The sequence below is a fragment of the Ornithorhynchus anatinus genome, chromosome 2 (genome assembly GCF_004115215.2).
Source record: "Ornithorhynchus anatinus isolate Pmale09 chromosome 2, mOrnAna1.pri.v4, whole genome shotgun sequence".
NCBI lineage: Eukaryota > Metazoa > Chordata > Mammalia > Monotremata > Ornithorhynchidae > Ornithorhynchus > Ornithorhynchus anatinus.
In genome coordinates, this window is record NC_041729.1 from 94,468,123 (window position 1) to 94,490,579 (window position 22,457).

The following is a 22,457-nucleotide window of genomic DNA, read 5'->3' on the forward strand; positions in this document are numbered from 1 at the left end:
TTGTCGTTTGGGATTTTTTTTCTTTTTTTTTCTTACATCACACATTGCTAGGACCTGGATAAGGCCCAGGACGACATACTGAAACATCAGGCTAGCATTAGTGAACTCAAGCGCAATTTTATGGAATCCACACCTGAGCCTCGCCCTAATGAGTGGGAAAAGCGGCGTATCACACCTCTGTCCCTACAGTCACAAGGGGTACGTCATTAACATGCGTTTCAAGTTTGCTCTTTAGTAATTATCCTTCATTCACACTGCCATCCTCTGAGTAGTGGGTAAGAAGAAAGTTTGAAGTGTCCCATGGTTTGTTTTTAGTTCTTCTAACAATACTTTAATAACTCAATAGTTATTAACAATGAGCTCATCACTACTGTTCCAGCATTTACACATGGGGTACTTTTTAAAAAATGGATCAACCATCATGGAAGAAAACTGTTCTAGGAAACTACTGACAGATGGTCTGTTGCCCAACTTTCCACATTTGACTGGGTTGTGTCATTATTGAGGAGGAATTTACTTGCTAGCTTATAGAATGGAGAGTTCTGTAAAAGACAATGGGATAAAAATGTCTTATTTAGAATCTTAATGTGGCAATATAAACCGTTAGCCTATAAAAGGTTATTTTAAGATCCTAAATAAAGGGCTAGATTGCACTTGGAGAAACAGGAGCCTCAATATACCTTGTTTTACTGATAAATATTTAAGATGACATACTGCAGCCTCCTTCTCCTTCCACAGTAAATCCAGGACATATCACTTCCAAGAGTGCATTTATAACACGTAATTAAAAAACGTTTGACATGAATCTTGAGAGGTCTCTTCTGCAGAGCAGCATCTTCAAAAGCAAATGCATACGGTGATATAAAACACAAGGACTTAAAGAAGAAAAAGAATTGAAAAGTTAGGAGCGTAGTGGTTTTTGTAATGATGGGTGGGGAGTCGGATGGCAGAGGTGTAAAATTTAAAAATGTGTGGTCAACATACCTCCAATGTAGATGGCTCTTTTGGATGGCTGTAGAAAGATACTGGACTTTGCTTTCGAGATGTTAGAAATCTATTGATGCATGAAATCGCTAATGTTAATATGAGTTATGGTGGTAGACACCAAAAAGAATTGTTTCAAAATTGCTCTCTACCTGCCCCGATCTATCCCAGATGAGTATGTCTTGCTAACTCACACATTTGTCTTCTGGTCTCTGTGATGGTACAGGTGTTGTATGCTTGTCTTATTGCCTTTTATGTCCATTGTTTAAAAAAAAAAATTAGAGAAAAGGAGATCGCATTTTCAAAGATGAGAAGGCACAGACTCTACCACCCCGGACTACTGAAGAAAAGCATGAGGAAACAGACAAGGTGTTCACCTTGCGTCCTTTCGCCTACTCTCGCCTTTTTCATTTTTTTCATTTTTTCATTTTTTTTCCTTTTTGTTTTTCTTGCCAGTACTTTCATGAACACTTTTTTCGCTGCTTCTGTGCAAGTTTGTTTTAAGCCAACTTAAACTAGGGAAGAAAATAGTTTTGTGTTTATCGACAAAATTTCTGAATATCCTAATATTTCAAGTACTGGACTAAAAGTACTTTCCTTTAATAGTCAGATACCATTAAAATGTAATGTGTTTTATTTTTCCACTATGAACATAGTGGATGGCATTGCAAATTTTGATGTCTTTCAATACTCTGGATGCATGAAGCACGCAATTGGGAAAACCTGGGGTATCAGGTTCAAAAGCACAACTCGTAACAGTTCTCAGCCCTGCACAATGTTGGATGATCTCAGAAAGATTAGAGACATTTACACAGGAACCTGTAAAATTTGGGAATTAAGGTCAACTCTGACCTGCCTCTAAACCCAGCCCCAAAGTGATTTCACTCTCAGAGAAACTTGGCATTTACTCAGAGTCCTGGATAAAGATAGTCAAACTCTTTTGCGGTGTGCTATGATCTGATTAAAATTAGGTCAGAGGTGATGATAGAAGTTTCCATTTTGCATTTTGGTGACTGTGCTCTTTCCACTAAGACCACACTGCTTCTCCCAGTAAGTTTCATTATTTAAGGTAAAACTCTTAGAAAACCAAGTCTTGGCCTGCTCAAGCACATAATTGGACTACTTGATCTGCTTTCTTCAGTGCTTACTAGTAGAAATGATTCCCTAAAGCAAGTTAGATGACTTTCTCTTTCCCTCTTGCTCTGTATTACTCTCTTCTGCTCCATTTTCTTTTACTGAACAAATGCTAAGTCCCTTTCAGAGCATATTGGATTTGGTGAACTGACTAAAGATTACGGGCTTTGATAGCACTGATTGAAAGCTACTTTACATATTTAACGGAGATTGAGAGGTTGACCAATCCAGTGAAATAAGAAAGAGTCTTTAGTTATAGAATTTTTTTATCCAACATTATTAATAAAAATGTTAAAAGATGGCCATGGAGAGAATACCCTTACGCAAGAAGGAAGCTATTAAAGAAGATCCTGGGAATCTCTCCCCTTAGTGACTGTAAATTGAAATTACTACTATTTCCAAACCAATGTAGATTATTCCAGAATATATGGACTATAGATAGACTACTTTCTGTCCATTATATAGGGACTGCATTATATAACAACTATCAAAAAGACAGTATAGTGTATTGACTAGAGGGTTTTAAAAGACGAGCTTAAGATTTTTACATTAATGTTTATTTTCCGTAGTTTCTAAATCATCTTTAGACTACACTGTTTAGTAAGAGATCTATAGCTTAATACATCAGACAGGTTGTTCCAGTCAACTTTTACCCTAAAATGTCCACCTCTCTGACCCACAGAGTTGAGAAAAATTATGTGTTGATGTAGAATCCTTTTAATATCCTTCCCAAATAGCTTGTTCTTTTTAAGTTTAAGTATTTGAATTGCTTTTAATTTTAGAGAGGGAAAATTGAATCGGATGAATTCCACAGCGAGTCATAACAAATGTATTATATTTTTCAATTTGAAGAGGAATTGTTTCACAGTTAAATTGAGATTGATAATAAAACTATGGAGGTGGTTTGGGAAAATTGTATCAACAAGTTTAGTGCTCTCTGTGTATTTTTTCTTCGAAAAAATACGGAAAGTACTAAATATGTTGATTTAGTTTATATGGTGGTATAGGCATTCTACACAGCCTGAGAACCTTTTGTCCCAAGTTATTTCACAGAAAGTAACAGGTGGCAACTGAGTCAGTCAAAGTGAGCCAGTGTTCATAATGGAAAAGGAGACTGTAGCGCGGGTAATGATATAGTATTTGTTAAGCACTTACTGTGTTCCAAACACTGTACTAATTGCTGGGGTATCTTATGGTTAATCAGGTTGGACACAGTCCCTCTCCCACATGGGCCTTACAGTCTTAAAAGGGAGAGTAGGTATTGCATCCTTGTTTTCAGATGAGGAAACTGAAGCAAAGAGAAGTTGTGATTTGCCTATTGAATTAGTCAGTGTTTTAATTTTGAACCCGTTTTGATCATGGGCAATTTACATGGCTTCAGCCCTAAAGGAAAAATTCATGAAGTAAATAACGAGTTATGAAAGTCTACCCATGTGGAAAATACATGGAGACTTTACAGAAGCCAACTCTTGACTCCATCCTCTATCCAGACAGTCAGCCTCTAGCATTATGTCCCAGCTGCTAGAGATGATGACTTTCCCTTTCTTCCACCATTACAGGCACAGTAGGGGCTCAGGAATGATACCCCTCATTTCCCCTCCATCCTGAGGTTGTTGAAATATTGGGGGCCATAACCAGTTGTCTTTAGCGTCATTAATAAAAATCCCTCTGAGCACTGATGCGCATGGTGGTTGAGGTGTGGAGAAACAGCAGAGTAGTTCTGTTATCCCACAGATTCACGGTGTTTTAGGGGAGAGACAGGCACTGCTTTATTAAGCGCATCGGGGACTGTGTTCTAGGATGTAATGGCTGGTCCATTTTAGCCTTTCTCATTTTTGGAGCCAGATTATTCTTCATTATTTTTTGTTTGGATGGTATTTAAGTGCTTACTATGTAGCAGGCACTGTAGTAAGTGCTGGAGTAGATACAGATTAATCCAGTTGGACACGATCCCTGTCCCACATGGGGCTCAAAGTCTTCATCCCAAGTGTACAGATGAGGTAACCGAGGCCCAGGGAAAGTGTCTTGTCCTAGTTCATACGGCCGACAAGTGGTGGGAGTTGGAATTAGAACTCAGATCCTTTGATTCCTAGGCCCGTGCTCTTTCCACTAGGCTAAGCTGCTTTTCTTTTTCCTCGTTCTGCGGTTGCGTGCCTGTTCTCAACTAGATCTATAGCCGGCTGCTTCTCGGTGCATTTTTCCCGCTCCTGCCCAACACTCCTGTACACCAAGGCTGCCCACCCACCCCTGTTCTCACTTTCGTCCGCTAAAACATGCTACGAAACAGAATGCTTTCCTGACTTGCTGTCTTTTGGTCTGTTCCTGTGGGTGTTTTCCTGATTTGCCTTTGTTCTTCTTGTCTAACTTTATCTTTTCTTCCATAGGTCACTGCTGTGTTCTGTGTCCTTTCTTTCCTGTTTAATTCTTTCCTCTCCCCTTTCCAACCTGTCTAGAGTCTAGAAGAGGAGATAACCTCAATTTTATTTAGTAAAGAGGGCTTTTCTGCTAGTGCGAAAACCACCTTCATTCCAGCTACCCCTCGGACAGCAGAGGGCACTGTTGTGAAAAACAATGTCTCCTCTGAAGTGCTTTCCGCCTCCACCTTCTCACAGTTATCAGAGGTGCATTTTGCTTTTTTATTCACTTACCTATGAAAAAATACAGCCCTTTTGTATGATAGGGTGATTTTATTAAAAATACAGCCCTTTTGAATGATGGGGCTATTTTATTCTCTGTCTATGAGGCATTCTGTTGAGCAGGCTAAATGAAGAAATAACTCGTTCTATCCTTGTGCAGTTACTCAAATTATAAATACCCTGTTGCGGAACCCAAGCCTTATAGAATCTTGTGGTTTGGAAAGAATTATTGAAATAGGTACAAAATATTGTTCTTCATGGGGGCGGGGCGGTGGAAATCCCACTTCTGGTTTGCAGAAAAAGTGGATCTTTTATTTTCTCAGTAGTAGCAGGAGGTAAAGGACATCTCACTTGCCTGCCGCAGGTGCTCTCGGCACGCAATTAAGACTATCATGAGTTTGTGTGTGCTTGTATAAAGTATACACAGATTTTCATTTTAGAAATAGCATGCTCTTAGTACATCAGAATAAAGCAGCCTTGTGAATAAACCCTTAAACCCTGGTGGCCCTTCCTAAAATGTGGTACATGTGGAGTAAAATGAGTCCTGTACATTTTCTTTGCTTCCCGTCCTGCATAAATGGATAGTGGACCTGAGGAAAGCTAATAAAGAAAGTCTCAAACTCACAAGTGAGATTCAGGTCCAGGCAAACACGAAGTGTTTATGTGTGCAATTCTGCATAAAAGCGGGTGTGGCCTTGTAAGTGTCACTGTGTCTTGTCTGAGCATTCAGTGTCTCCTCATTTCTTGCTGTAAGTTTTAGGGGGAGCAAAGCCCGTATCTGCTTTGCTGATTTAGAACCAATTCAGTGGTCATTTTCATTTAATGTAAATGAAAGTCAATATAATAAACACCTCTAACTCTGTTGGTTGACATTACTCAACCAAGCAGCAGGCATGAGCCGGGACAGTTTATTCAGTAAAGTTATGACAGTTTTCAGAACAGGATTGAAAGGATCATGAAACTTCTGAAGTGGATGACTAGCAAGCCCTGGTAGAATGTTTACATTTCCATTCCAGATGAGAAGCCAGCAAAGTATATAGAGAAGCATGAAAGGGCCTTTTTGGGGTATGTATACGTGACCACGAGTTAGTCAAGTTTAGTGTAGGCCCTCCTGGCTTGTTGGCCAGGCAGTCGAAAAGTAAACTTAGGTGGGATGGTCTACGGGTCTCCCTTTACCCTCCCTCCCTTCAGGACTGCCTCCTTGGGTCCAGAGGAAAAAGAAATCACTGCCTGTTGCAGGTGCATATAATAATAATAATTTGTGGTAATTTAAGCACTTACTCTTTGCCAAGCATTGTGCTGAGCACTGAGGTAGAGTACAATTACTTCAGAGGCAGTTCTTGTTCCACGTGGGACTCATAATCTGAGGAGGGAAAATTGGTATTTATGAGTAAAATGAGATGCAAGGATGTTAAGTGACTTGCCCAAGGTCATACAGCAGGCAAGTGGCGGAGCCAGGATTAGAATCCAGGTGCATGACTCTTTGGGTTTGAGCAAATATTTGCTAGGATTATCCATCCCAGCAGCTCTGCAGGACATCTGCACCTAGGATAAGCAATACACATGCATAACACTCTTGCTCTGCCTCTAGGGGTCTGGTCTGGGGATCCAGCTGGGCTTGACTGAGGGAAGAACTCGTGTTGAGTTGGGGAGGTGCCCTCTCACTCTACAGGCTTAGCGTAGGGCAGAGTGAGTTGTGCTAGGCTAAATCCAAGGTTTGGCAAATGCTCTTGCTTGGCAGTGTCATTTGTCTTTTTTGTCTGTTTTACCTGGTTTTGAGGTAAAACTGTATTGATTTTGTGTCCCTGGTTGCTTTTTGTTTCACAGAAACCTGCTTCCAGAGCAGAAGGGCCTTACACTGGAACCACCGACACTGTTAAGGTTTATCTGTTGTCCACATTCACTCCATTATCTAGCATTTCTTATCTACTTCACATTTCCTCCCTTCCCTTCCAGTAAGCCATAACCATCATCCTAGTTTCCTCCATGACATGAAACTGCCATCGGTTCTCATATTTTTTCATTCTCTTTTGTTTTTCATCATTTTTATTCATATACTTTTGTTCCCCCCACCCCCTTCCTATCCCCCATCCATTTTTTTCTCCGTGCAGAGTTCACATGAAACTCTGATTGTAGTGGAGGAGAAGCAGCAGTTAGAGGTTGGGCAAGAGCAAAGAGGAATCACAGAAGAGATGAATGGTGAGGGGAAAATTCCACCCAGCAAGGAGCCCAAGGAGGCTCGTCAGGGGGAGCCCCTGATTCAGAAGGACTCCACGTCACTGTCATCCGAAAGCAGCAGCAGCAGTAGTGAGAGTGAGGAAGAAGATGTGGGAGAATACCGGCCCCATCCTCGAGTGACAGAGGGCACCATCAGGGAAGAACAGGAGGAAAATGAAGAAGACTTCAAGGAGAAGGAAGATCAGACCGCAAAGGTAGTACAGAGTCTGGAAGCTGTGCGGGAAGTCAACTCGGTAAATCAAACAGTTGTCCATACGGTCCCCACAGAAACAGTGACCCAGGAAAACCTAGTTTCCCCAGTCATCCCCGGAGAGATGCGGTTAACAGATGGGGTTAAGCAAGACACGAGAGAAGACACAGAGGAAGAGCAGCATAAAGTAAACGGAGATGTGTCTCATGTGGATATTGATGTTGTGCCACAAATTATTTGTTGTTCAGAGGTAAATGGGTGAGCAGGATGGGATCTCAATTGAGGAGCTGTTTTCCGGGTGGACACCCCCGCCTTTCTTCTCCTGTCCTGCTCATTCTTGCTCAGGCATTCCAGCAAGATTGTGATCCTTTTCTTCCTGGAAGTGGGAAATCACTGTTGAGCGGTGAATTTCTGCCAGCTTTGTTCCTGATTTCTAGCTTCTTTGCTGCAACTGGATCACTTGGTAGGGCAGATTTTCCGAGAGCCACCATGCCGTACCCATTTTTTTTGCTTCCATTCCACATTTTTTTTTTGAATGTTCTGTTTCCAAATCTGTCTCTGTCTTTATCCTGTGCTGCTTTTTTTGACACTTCTCGTCTTTCGATCCATGAAGTTCAGGAATGTTTTTTTGTTTGAATGTTGTGATAGCAATTGATTTGAGTGGCTGTGTTTTCCTAGTATCACTGTTGGTTTTAGTCTTAATAATAATGGTATCTATTAAGCACTTATAGTGTGCAAAGCACTGGGGTAGAAACAAGGGTATAAGGTTAGTCATGGTCTCTGTCCCACAGGTGGTCTCAATCTTAATTATCCCCATTTTGCAGATGAAGACAATGAGGTCCAGAGAGGGTTGTGACTTGCCCAGGATCACCCAATAAGTCGAGGAGCTGGGACTCATACCTGGGTTTCTTGGCCTCTAGTCCCATGCTTTTTGCCCTAGATCACTTTGCCTCTCTTACTGATTTATTGGTCCATGTTTCCTCCGAGTTTGGCTGCATTTTAAAAGTGAGCCAAAAATATCAGTGGAATGAATGCAGGAAGAGAGTGTCTAATTAAAATGAATTCAAAGCCCAGCAGCAGGTCCGAATGCTTCAGGAGATCCCTTCTTGAACAGAAAGGATGTCACTTAATTGGTTGTCTTTTGAAGATTCCCAGGATCGTTTGGATCCTCTGAGAGCATCCTTCCTTCCTCAGAGCAACTACTGGAATTGTTCAGCCCAATAACCTTGTTGCTTCTGGGGCTGTCATAGGTTGAAGTGGTTGAGGGATTTTTTGCATGTGCTATTACACTTGCAGAAGCTAAAAGTAATTCTTCAGGAAGTCAGGACTTTGATAGGCTAGGCCTACTTTAACAATCAGTTAAATTACTAACAGAACAGGTGTTCCTTGGGTTGAGAATGGGATTCCTAAAATGAGAACCCATTGTTTGGTTATGCACCCTTAGGGGGTGACCTTATCAGGTGTCAGCCAGCCAAAGCCAAACTTGGGCCAAACATAATGTGTACCAACGGCAGACCAAAAGTGTCCCCAAACTCACCTTGTGAAGGCCAGAACCTTTGTTTTTACAGCATTTTAAATTATTTTAAGAAAAATCATTTGAAAATAGAATTGATGTAGGGGTTTTGAAATTGTTTTACCTTAGCAATTAAATATTTCCATGTTGGGTGAAAAAAATTGCAAAGCTATAGCTCTTCCTATAGAACTGAATATCACGTGATTGATGTTCCAGGCAGTACAGTACAGATGAGATTACTTGAAGTCTTCCAGTCTGTAACCTCCTTGTGGGCAGGGATTGTGTCTATTGTATTGTACATTCCCAAGCTCTTAATACAGTGCTCTGCACACAGTAGTACTCAGTAAATACCACCGATTGAATATCATTTGGAATTGATCAGTAAGTAGTATTCACTGAATTCCTTCTGTGTGCACAGCACTGTACTAAGTGAATTATGGAAGTTACAAAAAGAGCAGGTGAAGTCATCATCCCTCTTAGCTATCTTTCAGTGAATCTTCCAATTAACACCACCTCTAAGTACAGGGAAGTCTACCACATTTGACTCCCCGAAATGTCACTGTAAATGGCTCACATTAGGCAAGTGATTAACTTAGCAAGGGGATCAGTTGCACAGAATTTTGAGTAGCTTTTCCATTTTCCTTATTCTTTGCCTTAATATTCTGCCACAGGCAGAGAAGATTCAGTATAACATAGTCGAGGAGTATGCTTAGATGAAGAAAGTGGTGTAAGGTTTGGTATTTACCACCCTTCATTCTTAATTCAAAAAGTGACCTATTAGTGGAAAAACAGTTCCACTTGAATACTTGCCTTTTATTTCTCTGTGTGTGTGTGTCTGTGTATGTGTGCTTGTGTTTTAATACTATTTTGAAGATTCCATTAAGCAAACCTCTATATTATTGCCTTTAAAAATCATTGTTCTTTTCCTTTCCCTACTTCAGCCACCAGTGGTCAAAACAGAGATGGTAACTATCTCTGATGCCTCACAAAGGACAGAAATCTCCACCAAGGAAGTCCCAATTGTCCAAACAGAGACCAAAACCATCACCTACGAGTCTCCCCAGGTAAGAACACTGTTATCCTTGGACTGTCCTTTGAGTCCACTTCATGCTTTGTCCTTTATCTCTTTATCTTGCTCCCCATGATCTGTTACCTTTTACGTGACAGAATAGAAGATTCTGTCTCTGCAGCCTGGGTTTGAAGGCCCTCCCTCGGCTGCCAGCCCAGCTGGCGTTACTGAGGCTCTGCCTTAGATCCTGGCAGGGCCCAGCCTCTACCCAGCTGTCTGCATGGTCACATGCTTGTCCAGGTGGCATTCAGAAACAACTCCCTCTAAATACTACCTCTCCTCCCCCCCCACCCCCAAAGACCCCAGCATTACTACTCTGCTTACCAAGGGTCTCTTCTTTGCAGAGCAGTTCAAAGGTAAGCCCAGCCCCTACACTTTGCTACTCTAATGCTAACCTTCTCACTGTACCTCGATCTCGTCTCTCTCACCACCAGCCTCTTGCCCACGTCCTGCCCGGATCTCCCTCCCTCCTCATATCCAACAGACAATTTCTTTCCACCTCTTCAGAGTCTTATTCTTCTAATTCTTGGAGGCATGTCTCCTCTAAGAGACCTTCCTTGACTAAATTCTCCGTTCCTCTTCTCCCACTCCCTTCTGCATCAGCCTGACTTGTTCCCTTTATTAATTCCCCCTTGTCCAGCCTTCCAGCACTTACGGAGTACATATCTGTAATTTATAGTAATGTCTGTCCCTCTAGACCGTGAGCTCATTGTGGGCAGGGAATGTGTCTTTACTGTTATAGTGTACTCTCCCAAATGCTTAGTATAGTGCTGTGCATACATCAAGTGTTCAATAAATGTGTTTGACTCACTGAAGGCAAGGCACTCCAAGGGGCATAAGGTGTGGGCTCTGTTCTGCCTCAGACCCCTTTTCAGAATGTCAGCGAGAGAAAATTGGGTTTGTGCCTTTCCTTCTCAATGAGGTTGTTTATCAGATCTAGCTCCCTTGGTATATGGGAAACTACTAGTACTTTTTTTCCTAATGCTTTGAAACTGCACCTCTAAATCCCCTAATCACATTTCAGTCACTCAGTGGGTTTATTGAGCGCTTACTGTGTGCAGAGCACTGCACTGAATGCTTGAGAGACAACAATATAATAATAGAGTTGGTGGACACTTTCCTTGCCAACAACTGGCTTACAGTCTAGAGGGGTAGACAGACCTTAATATAAAAAAAAATGTCTAAGTACATAAGTGCTGTGGGGTTGGAGGATGGGTGAAAGGGAACAAATCCAAGTACAATGGTGATGCAGAGTGAGTGGGAGAAGAGGAAATGAAGGCCTAGTCAGGAAAGGCCTCTTAGAGGACATGTGCCTTCAGTAAGGCTTTGAAGGTGGGGAGAATAATCTCTGTCAGATATGAAGAGGGAAGGCATTCTAGGCCAGAGGAAGGACATGGATGAGAGGCTGGCGACGAGATCAGGGTGAAGTGAGTAGGTTGGCATTAGGGGAGCTCACTGTGCAGTCTGGGTTGTAATGGGAGAGCAGCGAGGTAAGGTAGGAGGGGGCAAGCTGGTTAGGTGCTTTAAAAACTGATGGTAAAGAGTTCCTGTTTGATGTGGAGGTGGATGTGCAACTAATGGAGGTTCTTGAGTGGGGAAACATGTCCTCATTCCCCACTCAGTCAAGCTCTGCACCCCAACCTACACCTTGGCTCCCACTTCCTCTTCTCGTCCTGCTCTCCCTTTTCATTTGTGGCGTGGAGGGGTGGAAATAGGTGACTGAAGGCTTTTGAGAGGAGGCTGAAAACACCTTTCAAAAACCCATCTCAACTTCTAATGCTTATAAAGCAGTCTTCATCTTTCCCTTTGATTTTTGGCATTGAATTGGTTTTTACCATAGTTTGAAGTTTGAGGGGCAAATCAATGCCGTGGACTTTTAAGAATGGTGCTCAAGGAAGGTAAAGTATAACTCTGTGCCTCTTTTTTTTTTCTTCCCTCTAACCCTTGAAAGATTGATGGTGGTTCTGGGGGTGATTCGGGTGTGTTGTTGACTGCACAGACCATCACATCTGAATCCATTTCTACGACTACAACCACACACATCACCAAGGTGAGGCAATAAGGACAAACCCTAGCAGGTTGTACTTTGGAAATTATAAATTTCTTTGAATTATGTTGAATGCTTCTCCTATGTTGAACCTCACTTCAGAGATGGGTGCCAACAGGGTAGAGATGGATCTGTTGTTCACCAAACCCTACCATCCTAAGAAGTGGACCCTACTGAAGCATAAAATTAATACGAGGAAAAAATGTTTCCTTAAATGTCAGGTATGGGATTTGGTTCCTGCTTCAGGAAATTGTGCAGGCAGAAAATATTAGTAGTTCAAGAAGGCTCTTAGAAACTGGAAATAAAAATGGTGGAAGACCGATTATTGAATGGGATTATTTGTTTGATATTGACATTTGTTGGTGTGATGCAAAAGAACGGTGAACATTTCCAGCTGGGTGTAGGGGAAAGAGTGAGAGGATTGGAAAGTCATTGGACTTCGTGGGAATAAGATTTGTAGAGGCAAAGAATGGGGAGAAATGGAGGAGAAGGGGCAGCTGGGAGGCAGATTGTAGAGGTGAGATTCTCCCAGCTGGGAGAGATTTGAACATTGTTAAGAAAGAGGCATGGATCGGTCCTTTGTAACGTTGTAGCCGAGAGCCTCTCATAGCCTGGAAATCCCAGGCTTGCTTTGTCGACTACTGCCCATCCTGTGGACTGGGGTGTCTCTGGTTTAAAACTAGTCTGTCAGGAAACCCAGTGAATCCTTGTAATTCATGCAACCTCTTCTGCAATTCCACCTTTCCTCAAAATAGGCACATTGCTCCTTGGGACTGCCTTTGGGATAATGGCGCATTTAAGCAGTTTCATCAAATTCTCCCTTGAGCAAAAACAAGCTAAAGGAGGAGTCTTGTCCTGAAGTTGAACAACCAGTTTGAATGCTCCCCATTCCACCATTTGAGCTGCATGCAGCTGCCTTATGATACTCAATTGGAAGAGGCCTCCCAGGGCCCAGCTTCTATGGACACATCTCCCCGGTGACTAATTCTGTTTTCCCTCTGCGCCTCTAGACAGTTAAAGGTGGAGTGTCAGAAACAAGAATAGAGAAACGCATCGTTATCACCGGAGATACTGACATTGACCATGACCAGGTGAGTCCTCTTTGGGCTAGAGCTGCACTGCTTGTGGTTGGTTTGAAAATAAGATAATTCAACTGGGCAAAAGTTTACTGAATTTTTGGCTTGGCATAAGTTCACCTATGCTTCCACCCAGCCCCAGAGTAACCGAAAACCACCATTATTGCTGCAGGAATTGATTCCTTTGCTTCCCCACAAATTCAGTTACAGATGTCTAAAAAGGCCAGTATAAGGGGCAGAGAATATCAATTAAATGAACTTAATTAAGCATCTTCACCAACCCTTGACCATTAATTTTAGGGTACTCTTTCAACTCACTCCCTTTTGCATATCCTCTCTCTTCCCACAGTGTCCCAGCTCACACGCTTTGTTTCCCCTCAAGCTTCTCAATTCATTTGTGCCTCATTCCCCTCTCTCCCACTGCTTACCTCCTTCTCATGCCCCTCCTCCTCTCAGGAACTCACTCCCACTTTACATACTTTACAGTATGGCCTAGTGGATAGAGCACGGGCTTGGGAGTCAGAGGATGTGGATTCTAATTCCGGCTCCACCATTTGTCTGCTGTGTGACCTTGGGCAAGCCACTTAACTTCTCTCTGTGCCTCAGTTACCTCATGTGTAAAATGGGGATTAAGACTGTAAGCCCCACGTGGAACAACCTGGCTACCTTGTATTAGAACAATGCTTGGCACATAGTAAGCGCTTAACAAAAACCATCATCATCATCCAGCAAACCACTGTTTTCCCTAACTTCAAAGGCCTTCCAAAATTACATCTCTTTCAGGAAGCCTTCCCCACTTAATTTATTTCCCCACTCTGTATCCTCCACTGCCACTTCAGCCCTTTTGAAACACCTAAGCCTTAGGGACTCACCACCCCTCTCCCGTAGCACTTACATACATATCTTTATACTCTATTCCCTTCTCCTATCTGTAATTTACTTTGGCGTCTGTCTTTCCGGATAGAGTGTAGATTCTTTGAGGGCAGGGATCATGGCTACTAATTATATTATAATCTTCCAAGCACTTTTTATAAAAGTGCTTTTTATAAAAATCACAATAGACTTTTAGTAATTGCTATTGGTAGATTTAGTGGAGTTACATAAGGCTCAGTCTGTTTCCATATAGGCCCTGGGCCCATTAGGCAGTTCAGATCGCTCTTTGGAAAATTAGCTCTGTTTCTCTGAATAAAATGCATGGGAAGCAGCAAGGCCTAGTGGATAAAGCACTGTCCTGGAAGTCAGAGCTTGTCTTGTCTTAGGCTCTTGAGTCTCCGAGCTATACCGACTCCATGGATGTATCTCTCCCCGAACACCCCACCACCATCTGTAGTCATTGTGGTAGTGTATACATGGTTTTCTTGGTAAAGATATGGAAATGGTTGACCATTGCCTCCTTCCCATGCAGTAAACTTGAGTCTCTGCCCTCGACTCTCTCCCATGCTACTGCTGCCCAGCGCAGGTGAGTTTTAACTCGTAGCAGATTTCCTTCCACTTGCTATCCACTAGCCAAGCTAGGAATGGAATGGATATGCCTCTTCTTGACTCTCCCTCCCATAGTCATGACTGGTAGAGGACTGGAAGCTCTTTAGGTGCAACCTTGAGAGAGGGGGAGTCAGAGCACCTGTGTTGTAATCCCAGCTCAGCCACTTGCCTGCTATGTGACCTTGGACAAGTCACTTAACTTCTTTGTCCCTCGGTTTCCTCAATTGCGAAACGGGGATTCAACACTTGTTCTCCCTCTTACTTAGGAATTGGGACAGGAATTGTATCTGGCTTCATTAACTCATATCTGCCCCAGTCCTTAGAACAGTGCTTGTCACATAGCGCTGAACTAGTATTTTTTTAAAAAAGGACATAAGGATAGAGATGTGGTTTCTGCTGTACTTACATTTCAGGGATAAAGGAGTCTACAGTATATTTCAACTGGAGTAGAACATATAATCCAAGCTTCAGTTATGTAAACCGACCAGTTATTCACTCATTCAGTCGTATTTATTGAGTGCTTACTGTGCGCAGAGCACTGTACTAAGCACTTGGAATGTATAATTCGGCAACAGAGACAATCGCTGCCCAACAACGGGCTCACAGTCTAAACAGGGGAAACAGACAACAAAACAAAACAAGTAATAATAATGTTGGTATTTGTTAAGCACTTACTATGTGAAGAGCACTGTTCTAAGTGCTGGGGTAGATACAGGGTAATCAGGTTGTCCCACGTGAGGCTCACAGTTAATCCCCATTTTCCAGATGAAGTAACTGAGGCAACGAGAAGTTAAGTGACTTGCCCAAAGTCACACAGCTGACAGGTGGTGGAGCCAGGATTAGAACTCATGACCTCTGACTCCTAAGCCCGTGCTCTTTCCACTGAGCCACGCTGTAGTCAGGCATCAATACCATCAAGATAAATAGAATCATAGATGAATACAAATCATTAATAAAATAGAGTAATAAATAATATATACAAATGTGCACAAGTGCGTTGGGGGGAAGGGGAAAGAGCAGAGAGAATAGGAGGAGGGGAGGAGGGGCAGAGGGAAAGGAAGAGCTCAGTCTGGGAAGGCCTCCTGGAGGAGGTGAGCTCTCAGTAGGACTTTGAAGAGGGGAAGAGAGTTTGGCGAATGTGAGGAGGCAGAGGACAGGGTTTGGGAGGGAAGACAAGGAGCTCAGTCTTGAACAGTTATCAAAACCAAGGCAACTCAAATGATCCATAGAACACATCAGCCAGTTTGGGGCCAGTGTGCCTGTCTGGGACAGTAAAGTGGCTTTGTTCTGTTGTCTGAAGTTTTGATGACAGGAGCCAGCTTCAGTCTCATTCAGTTCAGATAATGGGCACTTTACCTTTGTTAAGTACGCCCTTGGCTCTGTTTTAAGGGTAAATGGACAATCCAGTAACGATTAGCGATAGCTTTAATGGGAATCATTGCTGACAGCTGCCATTTACTCAGCCATTTAAGAAAGCCCTTTCAAAGTGCTATTACAAACGTTTCAAAATGGTAATAGCTATCGTCAGATGTCTGTCCCTGGCAACCACTGATGTCGCTGGGTTGGAGGAAATCTTGAAATAAGCGTCGAATCCATCTGGGTGTTAACTTGAGGCAAAGCACATGAAATTAGGTAAGGGGTAGGCACAAGGTCTGGAGCCATTTGAAGTTGTCTTAATGTGGGAATGCTATCAGAGGCAGTGAGAACTCTGGTTTTTATGAATGTGCTTAATTAGCCTATTTTCCAAGAGGCCCAGACTTTTTCTCTTTTACAGCAGCTTGAAAGGATAGGTAATGTCCTACTGGCTGCCCCAGCTAGAGAACAGGAACTGGGGGCAAAATGCACCTTATCCTACTTTGAACTAATAATACATGGGCCCAGCCAGGTTTGATAAGTTTAATGTTCTGAGTCAAAGAAGAAACGGTCTGAAAAGACATTACATGCTTATGATGAGGGAGGAAAATAAAAATCACCAAGTGCATATAAATACTTTTTTGTGACAAGAAGGAGTATGGTCAACAGTAATAGTAGTAGTACTTAGTGGTTCAGCAATAGTAGCATTTATTGAGCACCCACTTGAAGTGGTATCCTGAATTAGGTAATTGCAAAGTCCAAAGTATCTAAGTGCCATATCTTTGCCCACAAGGAACTTGCACCGGTCTCTCATTTTGTTGATATCTTGGAAGGCAGTCATTCCCTTTTGAATCTTTGACTTAAAGAAGAAATCTGACCCCTGGCTCACTTTATGCACAGTTTGTGAGATGTCCAGGAATAGATCAGAAACTGGAGGAATTAGCAATATGCTATGATTTGTTATTAAAGTATTGTAATTTAGCCACAGTGGGGGTAATTTTTTATTTTGGAGCTGATTGTGACAAAGCTAAAGGTTTAACATGATAATTTTAAGGGGTAGGAAGGGGACCACAAAGTGTCCTTCAGGTAATTCTATCATGGGGCCCATCTTTAAAATAGTTGGAGGCAGTTTAACCTATCAGAGGGGAAAAAAACATGATCTAGGAGTCAGGAGAGCTGGGTTCTGGTCTCAGCTTCTCCACTGGTCTTCTGTGTGACTTTGTATGAGTCACTTATATTTTCTGGCCCCCGTTTCCTCACCTGTAAAACAAGCTAAGGTAGACTTCTGAACCCAAGTGGGACAGGGACTATCCAGGCTCAGAACCTGGTATCTAACCCATGTCAATCATATTTTTTGAGTACTTTTTATGTGCAGAGCACTGTACTAAGCACTTGGGAGAGGGCAGTATAACACGTTCCCTTCCTACAAGGAGCTTGCAGTCAGAGGATCATTGTAGTTACTAGTATTACTATTAGTTTTACTAGAAGTAATTGACAGATAACCTCATGATGAGAATGGGGTTTTAATTTTCATTCCTTAATTGTAGTGTAGTAAGGACTCTTGGAGTAAATTTAATTTGGGATTTTGATTTCCTGTTGTCAAGGGCTCATGCCCAGTGGAACCTCTTTTTGAAGGTTGTAATTAAGTGAGAGCATTGGGCAGCATTGAGTCTGGGTAATAGCTGCCTTCTCATAGCTAATGGGCTTGAAAGACCTGAAAGGTCACACAGCATCTCCACTTTAATAAAATTCTGTCATCACCCCCTCTCCTTTCTCAGTTACTTCCTAAATCTTAAATAATGAAACGGGATTATTTTGGCAAAAGTGAAATTGGAAATCAGTTTGATGCTGACATCATGTACTAGTTTGGGGAAATTGGTGGGCTCTTCTGCTGGCGTTTCAGTTCTACAAATTTTGTCAAGGAAATGCAGTAGGACCCTGCAATTGACTTTTTGCTGAAGGTTCCTGTGAAATCCGATTTCTCCCCAATTTTGATTGAATATTTTTGATTGGGTTCAAGTGTTTAGCAGTAGAAACTTGATTCTTGTTTTACAAGGTCTGGATTCTCTGCCTTAAAATCTCAAACCATTTTCCCTCAATTGTATCATGCTGATTACATTTGCTCTGGATTGAAATGTGAACAAGAAATGAAATTGCTAGACTGAGCCAGATGGCAGCAGGAGGAATTAGTGCAGTGTCGCCTTTTGGAAGTTAAATTTTCTCAATAAGGCCCTGTGATCTCTCTCCCTAATAAGGTTTCTTTCCAGTATTAGTGCTTTTGTTTGGCTTTCTAATTGCACTCTGGAGAATTGTGTCTTTTTCTCTGGTCACCGTGGTCATTGTAAATGTCACTCTAGACTTCCCCTGGCCAAAATCGATCCTTCTTTCACTGTCTTATAAAGTTTTCTTTGTTTATTTTTCTCTCTGATGTCTAAAATGTTTTCCATGACAGCTGTCACAAAACCTTTGTTCTGATTTCTCGATGTAAACACAATCCAATTTGATTTCTCCCTCTACCTCACTGAGGGCTTGGGTTTTCTGTGCATGTTATAGCACTTAGGAATGCCTACAGGAATTTGGTAGAATGATGTTTGGGGTTTTTTTCCTTAAATGTGGTACTACAGCACTGTATTAATAAAGGTATGCTACCAGATGAAGGAAATGATCCCTTTCAGCCCAAGAACAACTTCGCAGCCTGCTGTTTGCAGGCTTCTTATGGTCAGAAATTACATCTACCAACTCTTTACTTTCTCAAACACTTAATGCAGTAGTCTGCACATAGTAATTCCTCAATAAATACCATTGATCGATTGATTCTGAGCAATATGATTTCTCCTGACACCAGCAGATCCTCTGACCATCAGTTCGCTCAGCCAATCTGTCTCTATTTTCACCCACTAGGCATTGGCCCAGGCAATTAAAGAAGCCAAAGAGCAGCACCCTGACATGTCGGTCACAAGAGTGGTGGTGCACAAAGAGACAGAAGTGACAGAAGAAGGAGAGGAGTAAAATCAAGGTAGGAGGATTTGCCAGATCCCAAACGGGTTTTTTTTTGTTGTTGTTGTTGTTGTTCTCACCCAAACTTTTAGGAAGCAGGTTCTTCACATACTATGCCTTGTTTATTTTATCTTAGGAAAAAGAGAAAAGTTGATCAGTTCAGTGTATTTAAATATGTTATGTGTTCTATGGTTTGGGTAATTTTAGTGCTCCTTTATGATGTCTGCTTGAAGGAGGAATGCCTCCAGTGGTTGTCCATCTCTGCATCAAACAGAAACTTTTGACACTTGGCTAAGCCCTCATTTCCCCTACTTCCTTTCCTTTTTGTGTCACCCTTGCACTTGTGTTTATACTCTTTATTCACCCCACCCCCAGCCCCACAGCACTTATGTATATATCTGTAATTTATTTAATGTCTGTCTCCACTTTTAGAGTAGAAGTTACTGGTGGGCAGAGACCATGTCTACCAACTCTGTTATACTCTCCAAAGTGCTTATTTTGGTGCTGTAATAATAGTAATAATAATTGTGGTATTTCAGTGCTATGTGCCATGCACTGTTGTAAGTGCTGGATAGATACAAGGCAGTCGGGTCAGACACAGTCCCTATCCCATTCAGGGCTCACAGTCTTAATCCCCATTTTACAGATGAGGTAACTGAGGCACAGAGAAGTGAAGTGACTTGCCCAAGGTCACAGAGTAGGTAAGTGGCAGTGCCAGGATTAGAACCCAGGTCCTTCTGACTCCCAGGCCCATGCTATATCCACTAAGCCATGCTCTACATACAGTAATCGCTCAGTAAATATAATTAATTGAATCATATCATTTTTAATGGAAGAAGGAGAAAGCGTCTCATTTCTCTGAAATCAAAAATCATGTCCCAATTTTATGATGCTCTGTATATGTAAATGAAAATGCCAGTGTGATACCAAAAGCCCTGCCACCTTGCATCCACACAGAATCATGCTCTTTTGTGCTGTTGTGTTATAGTACCTGGTGCTCTTTGAGTTTTTGCCTCAGTCTGCACTCAAAGTGTCTGATCTTAAAATACCACTCTCCCGAATAAGCACTTTATGATCACAGGAAGCAGCGTGGCCTAATGGAAAGATCACGGACCTGGGAGTCAGAGGACCTGGGTTCTAATCCTGGCTCCACTACTTACCTGCTGAGTGAACTTAGGCTAGTTGTTGAACTCTGTGCCTCAGGTCCCTCATCTACAAAATAGAGATTCAATACCTGTTGTCCTTCCTAATTAGACTGTGAGCCTCACATGGGACCTGATTATCTTGTATCTGCCCCAGCACTTAATGCAGTGCTTGGTACATAGTAAATGTTTAACATACCAGAATTACAATTAACATCATTATTATCATGATCATTATTATTAGCACGTGCCATGTAGGTCTGGCTGATCATGTGTTTTCCAAACATTTTGACCACTAGTATCTCTTTATCTTCTGTTGGGACAACAAAGAAACAAGACTTGTTCACTGCCTTGGAGGCACTTATAATTTAAAGTCAGATGTGCACCCAAATAATAATAATAATTATGGTATTTGTTAAGCATTTACTATATGCAGAGCACTACATTAAGCTCTGGGGTGGGTACAAGCAAATCAAGTTGGACACAATCTCTGTCCCACATGGAGATCACAGTCTTAATCCCCATTTTACAGATAAGGTAACTGAGACCCGGAGAAGTGAAGTGACTTGCCCAAGGTCCCACAGCTAACAAGTGGCAGAGCTGGGATTAGAACTCATGACCTTGCCCATCCCCATGTATGTTAAGCCGCATAGGTATTTTCCCCACAGCGCATCCCAAATGTGTATTTTTGTGTTGCAGGTGATACTGAGCTGAACAGATTCTTGGCCTCGTTCAGTAGTGCCATTGCTTAGGGTCTTATAAAGAGGAATTTGGTTGATTCAAGGATGAGAGGTCTCTAATGAGTTAGTAGAAGAAAAGTGACAAATCTAAAGTGAGGTTGTGGAAGCCAGCTGTATCCATTAGGTAGGATGTCAAGGAGGACAGCCTAGCACAGTTCCTTTAGCTATCTCCTTGCTTCAGTGGAGGACAAATCCTGAGCTGCGGGGAACCATTTGTCGTCCTGAGCTATGCCTTACCTGTGGCTTTATGTCCTAGTAGGAACAAAGGGATGACTGATTGTGTGACATTTTATGGAGGCTTGAGGTTACATAAGAACTTTCCATTAGATACAGAATTTGCTGGTGAGTGCCATTTTGAAAGTTCCTCAAATTTCTGTAGACCTATGAAATTCTGTAGATCTATGACCCTAGAAAGGGTGTTGAGCTTGTCATTCTATTCCATTTGTGCATTACGCTTTTAACACCCTTTTTTTTCCACCTTGACCTGAAGACTCAGTGACATGGGAGCATTACCTACTTTGATGTAAGTCAGATTCATTCAGGACTTCCACCTGAGATAGCTATTTAATTTGTCAAGATGGCTTTCATACCAGTGGGAGAAGCAGTGTCAGGAGTAATTAAAGAATGGGCTGAATTTCATTTCTCTGATTGTCCACCGAAGAAGTAAAGGAATGATATCACTGCTGTGCCCTTAGGAAACAGAAATAATACCCATTCTGGCAAACCTGTTGAGGACATATATTGTTAAATAAGGTGAAAAGTTTTCCCTACAAGAATAACAGAATGGATGATTATAAGGAGCTTGATTTTTAAATGTTATTTTCAATTTTAGATGGGCATTTGAAGGGGATATAGTTTGTTTCCCAAAACTATCCATGGGTGAGGCAAGAAATTAGTTTTGGGGTTCTAAGTGACTTGATAGAAGGGGTAGAAAATTGGTTTGGCTAAATTCAACTGCTGCTAATCAGAATTGCTCATTTACATGTGTGCTCTGATTAACATTGCCCCCTCCCTTTGAAGTAAAGGGTAGATTCACCAATGATGGTTTTCAGTCCATGAGGTAGGATTTATTTTCAAGGCATAAAATACATTTTATTTTTGTGTCCCTCTGCCTGATTATGCTGGTGTCAGATCTGATATTAGCATGACATCATCTATCTGTTTAAATGTGGTTTGGTATTTCTGGAGCTTGGGGCTCTGGGAAGGTATTTATTCAGAAAGCAAACAATTCTATAGCATGTGGTCTTGGATTGATGTGATTTTTTTTTTCATGTATAATCCAAGCCCTGTGATTTCCCATGCACAATCCTGTCTCAAGCTAATTGTGGATCAGTTCAGATGTTTGAAATATTCATTCAGTCAGTCACATTTATTGAGTGTTTACTATGCGCAGAGCACTACTAAGTTCTTGGAATGTACAGTTCGGCAACAGATAGAGACAATCCCTGCCCAGCAATGGGCTCACAGTCTGAACAGGGGAAAAAGACCACAAAACAAGACAAAACAAATAGTCTGGTGTCAATATCATCAAGATAGAATCATAGATGTATATACACATCATTAACAAAATAGAATAATAATATATACAAAATACAAATATGCACAAGTGCTGTGGGGAGGGGAAGGGGGAAAGAGCAGAGGGAGGGAGTAGGGAGAATGGGAAGGGGAAGAGGAACAGAGGGAAAGGGAGGCCTCCTGGAGGAGGTGAACTCTCAGTAGGGCTTTGAAGAGGGGAAGAGAGTTTGGCAGATGTGAGGAGGGAGGGCATTCCAGGACAACGGTAGGATGTGGGCCAGGGATCGACGGCAGGATAGGGGTGAACGAGGGACCCTGAGGAGGTTAGCGGCAGAGGAGGA

At 42.0% G+C, this 22,457-nt stretch overlaps 1 protein-coding gene across 25 annotated transcripts in view; it reads left to right on the forward strand.

Annotated features, from left to right (window-relative positions):
* The window catches only part of EPB41L2 (erythrocyte membrane protein band 4.1 like 2), a 236,759-nt gene that overhangs the window by 209,492 nt on the left and 4,810 nt on the right, over positions 1–22,457 (forward strand). For 11 of the 25 annotated variants that reach the window (XM_029082766.2, XM_029082749.2, XM_029082824.2 and 8 more), the window contains 9 exons: positions 52–198; positions 1,267–1,353; positions 4,572–4,739; positions 6,582–6,635; positions 6,866–7,432; positions 9,637–9,759; positions 11,716–11,814; positions 12,822–12,902; positions 18,624–18,738. In XM_029082766.2, the coding sequence (XP_028938599.1) occupies positions 52–198; positions 1,267–1,353; positions 4,572–4,739; positions 6,582–6,635; positions 6,866–7,432; positions 9,637–9,759; positions 11,716–11,814; positions 12,822–12,902; positions 18,624–18,731 (1,434 nt within the window). In that variant the 3' untranslated portion in view covers positions 18,732–18,738. The remainder of the gene's footprint in view (positions 1–51; positions 199–1,266; positions 1,354–4,571; positions 4,740–6,581; positions 6,636–6,865; positions 7,433–9,636; positions 9,760–11,715; positions 11,815–12,821; positions 12,903–18,623; positions 18,739–22,457) is intronic. The other 14 variants (XM_029082837.2, XM_029082846.2, XM_029082880.2 and 11 more) reach the window with 12 other exon arrangements.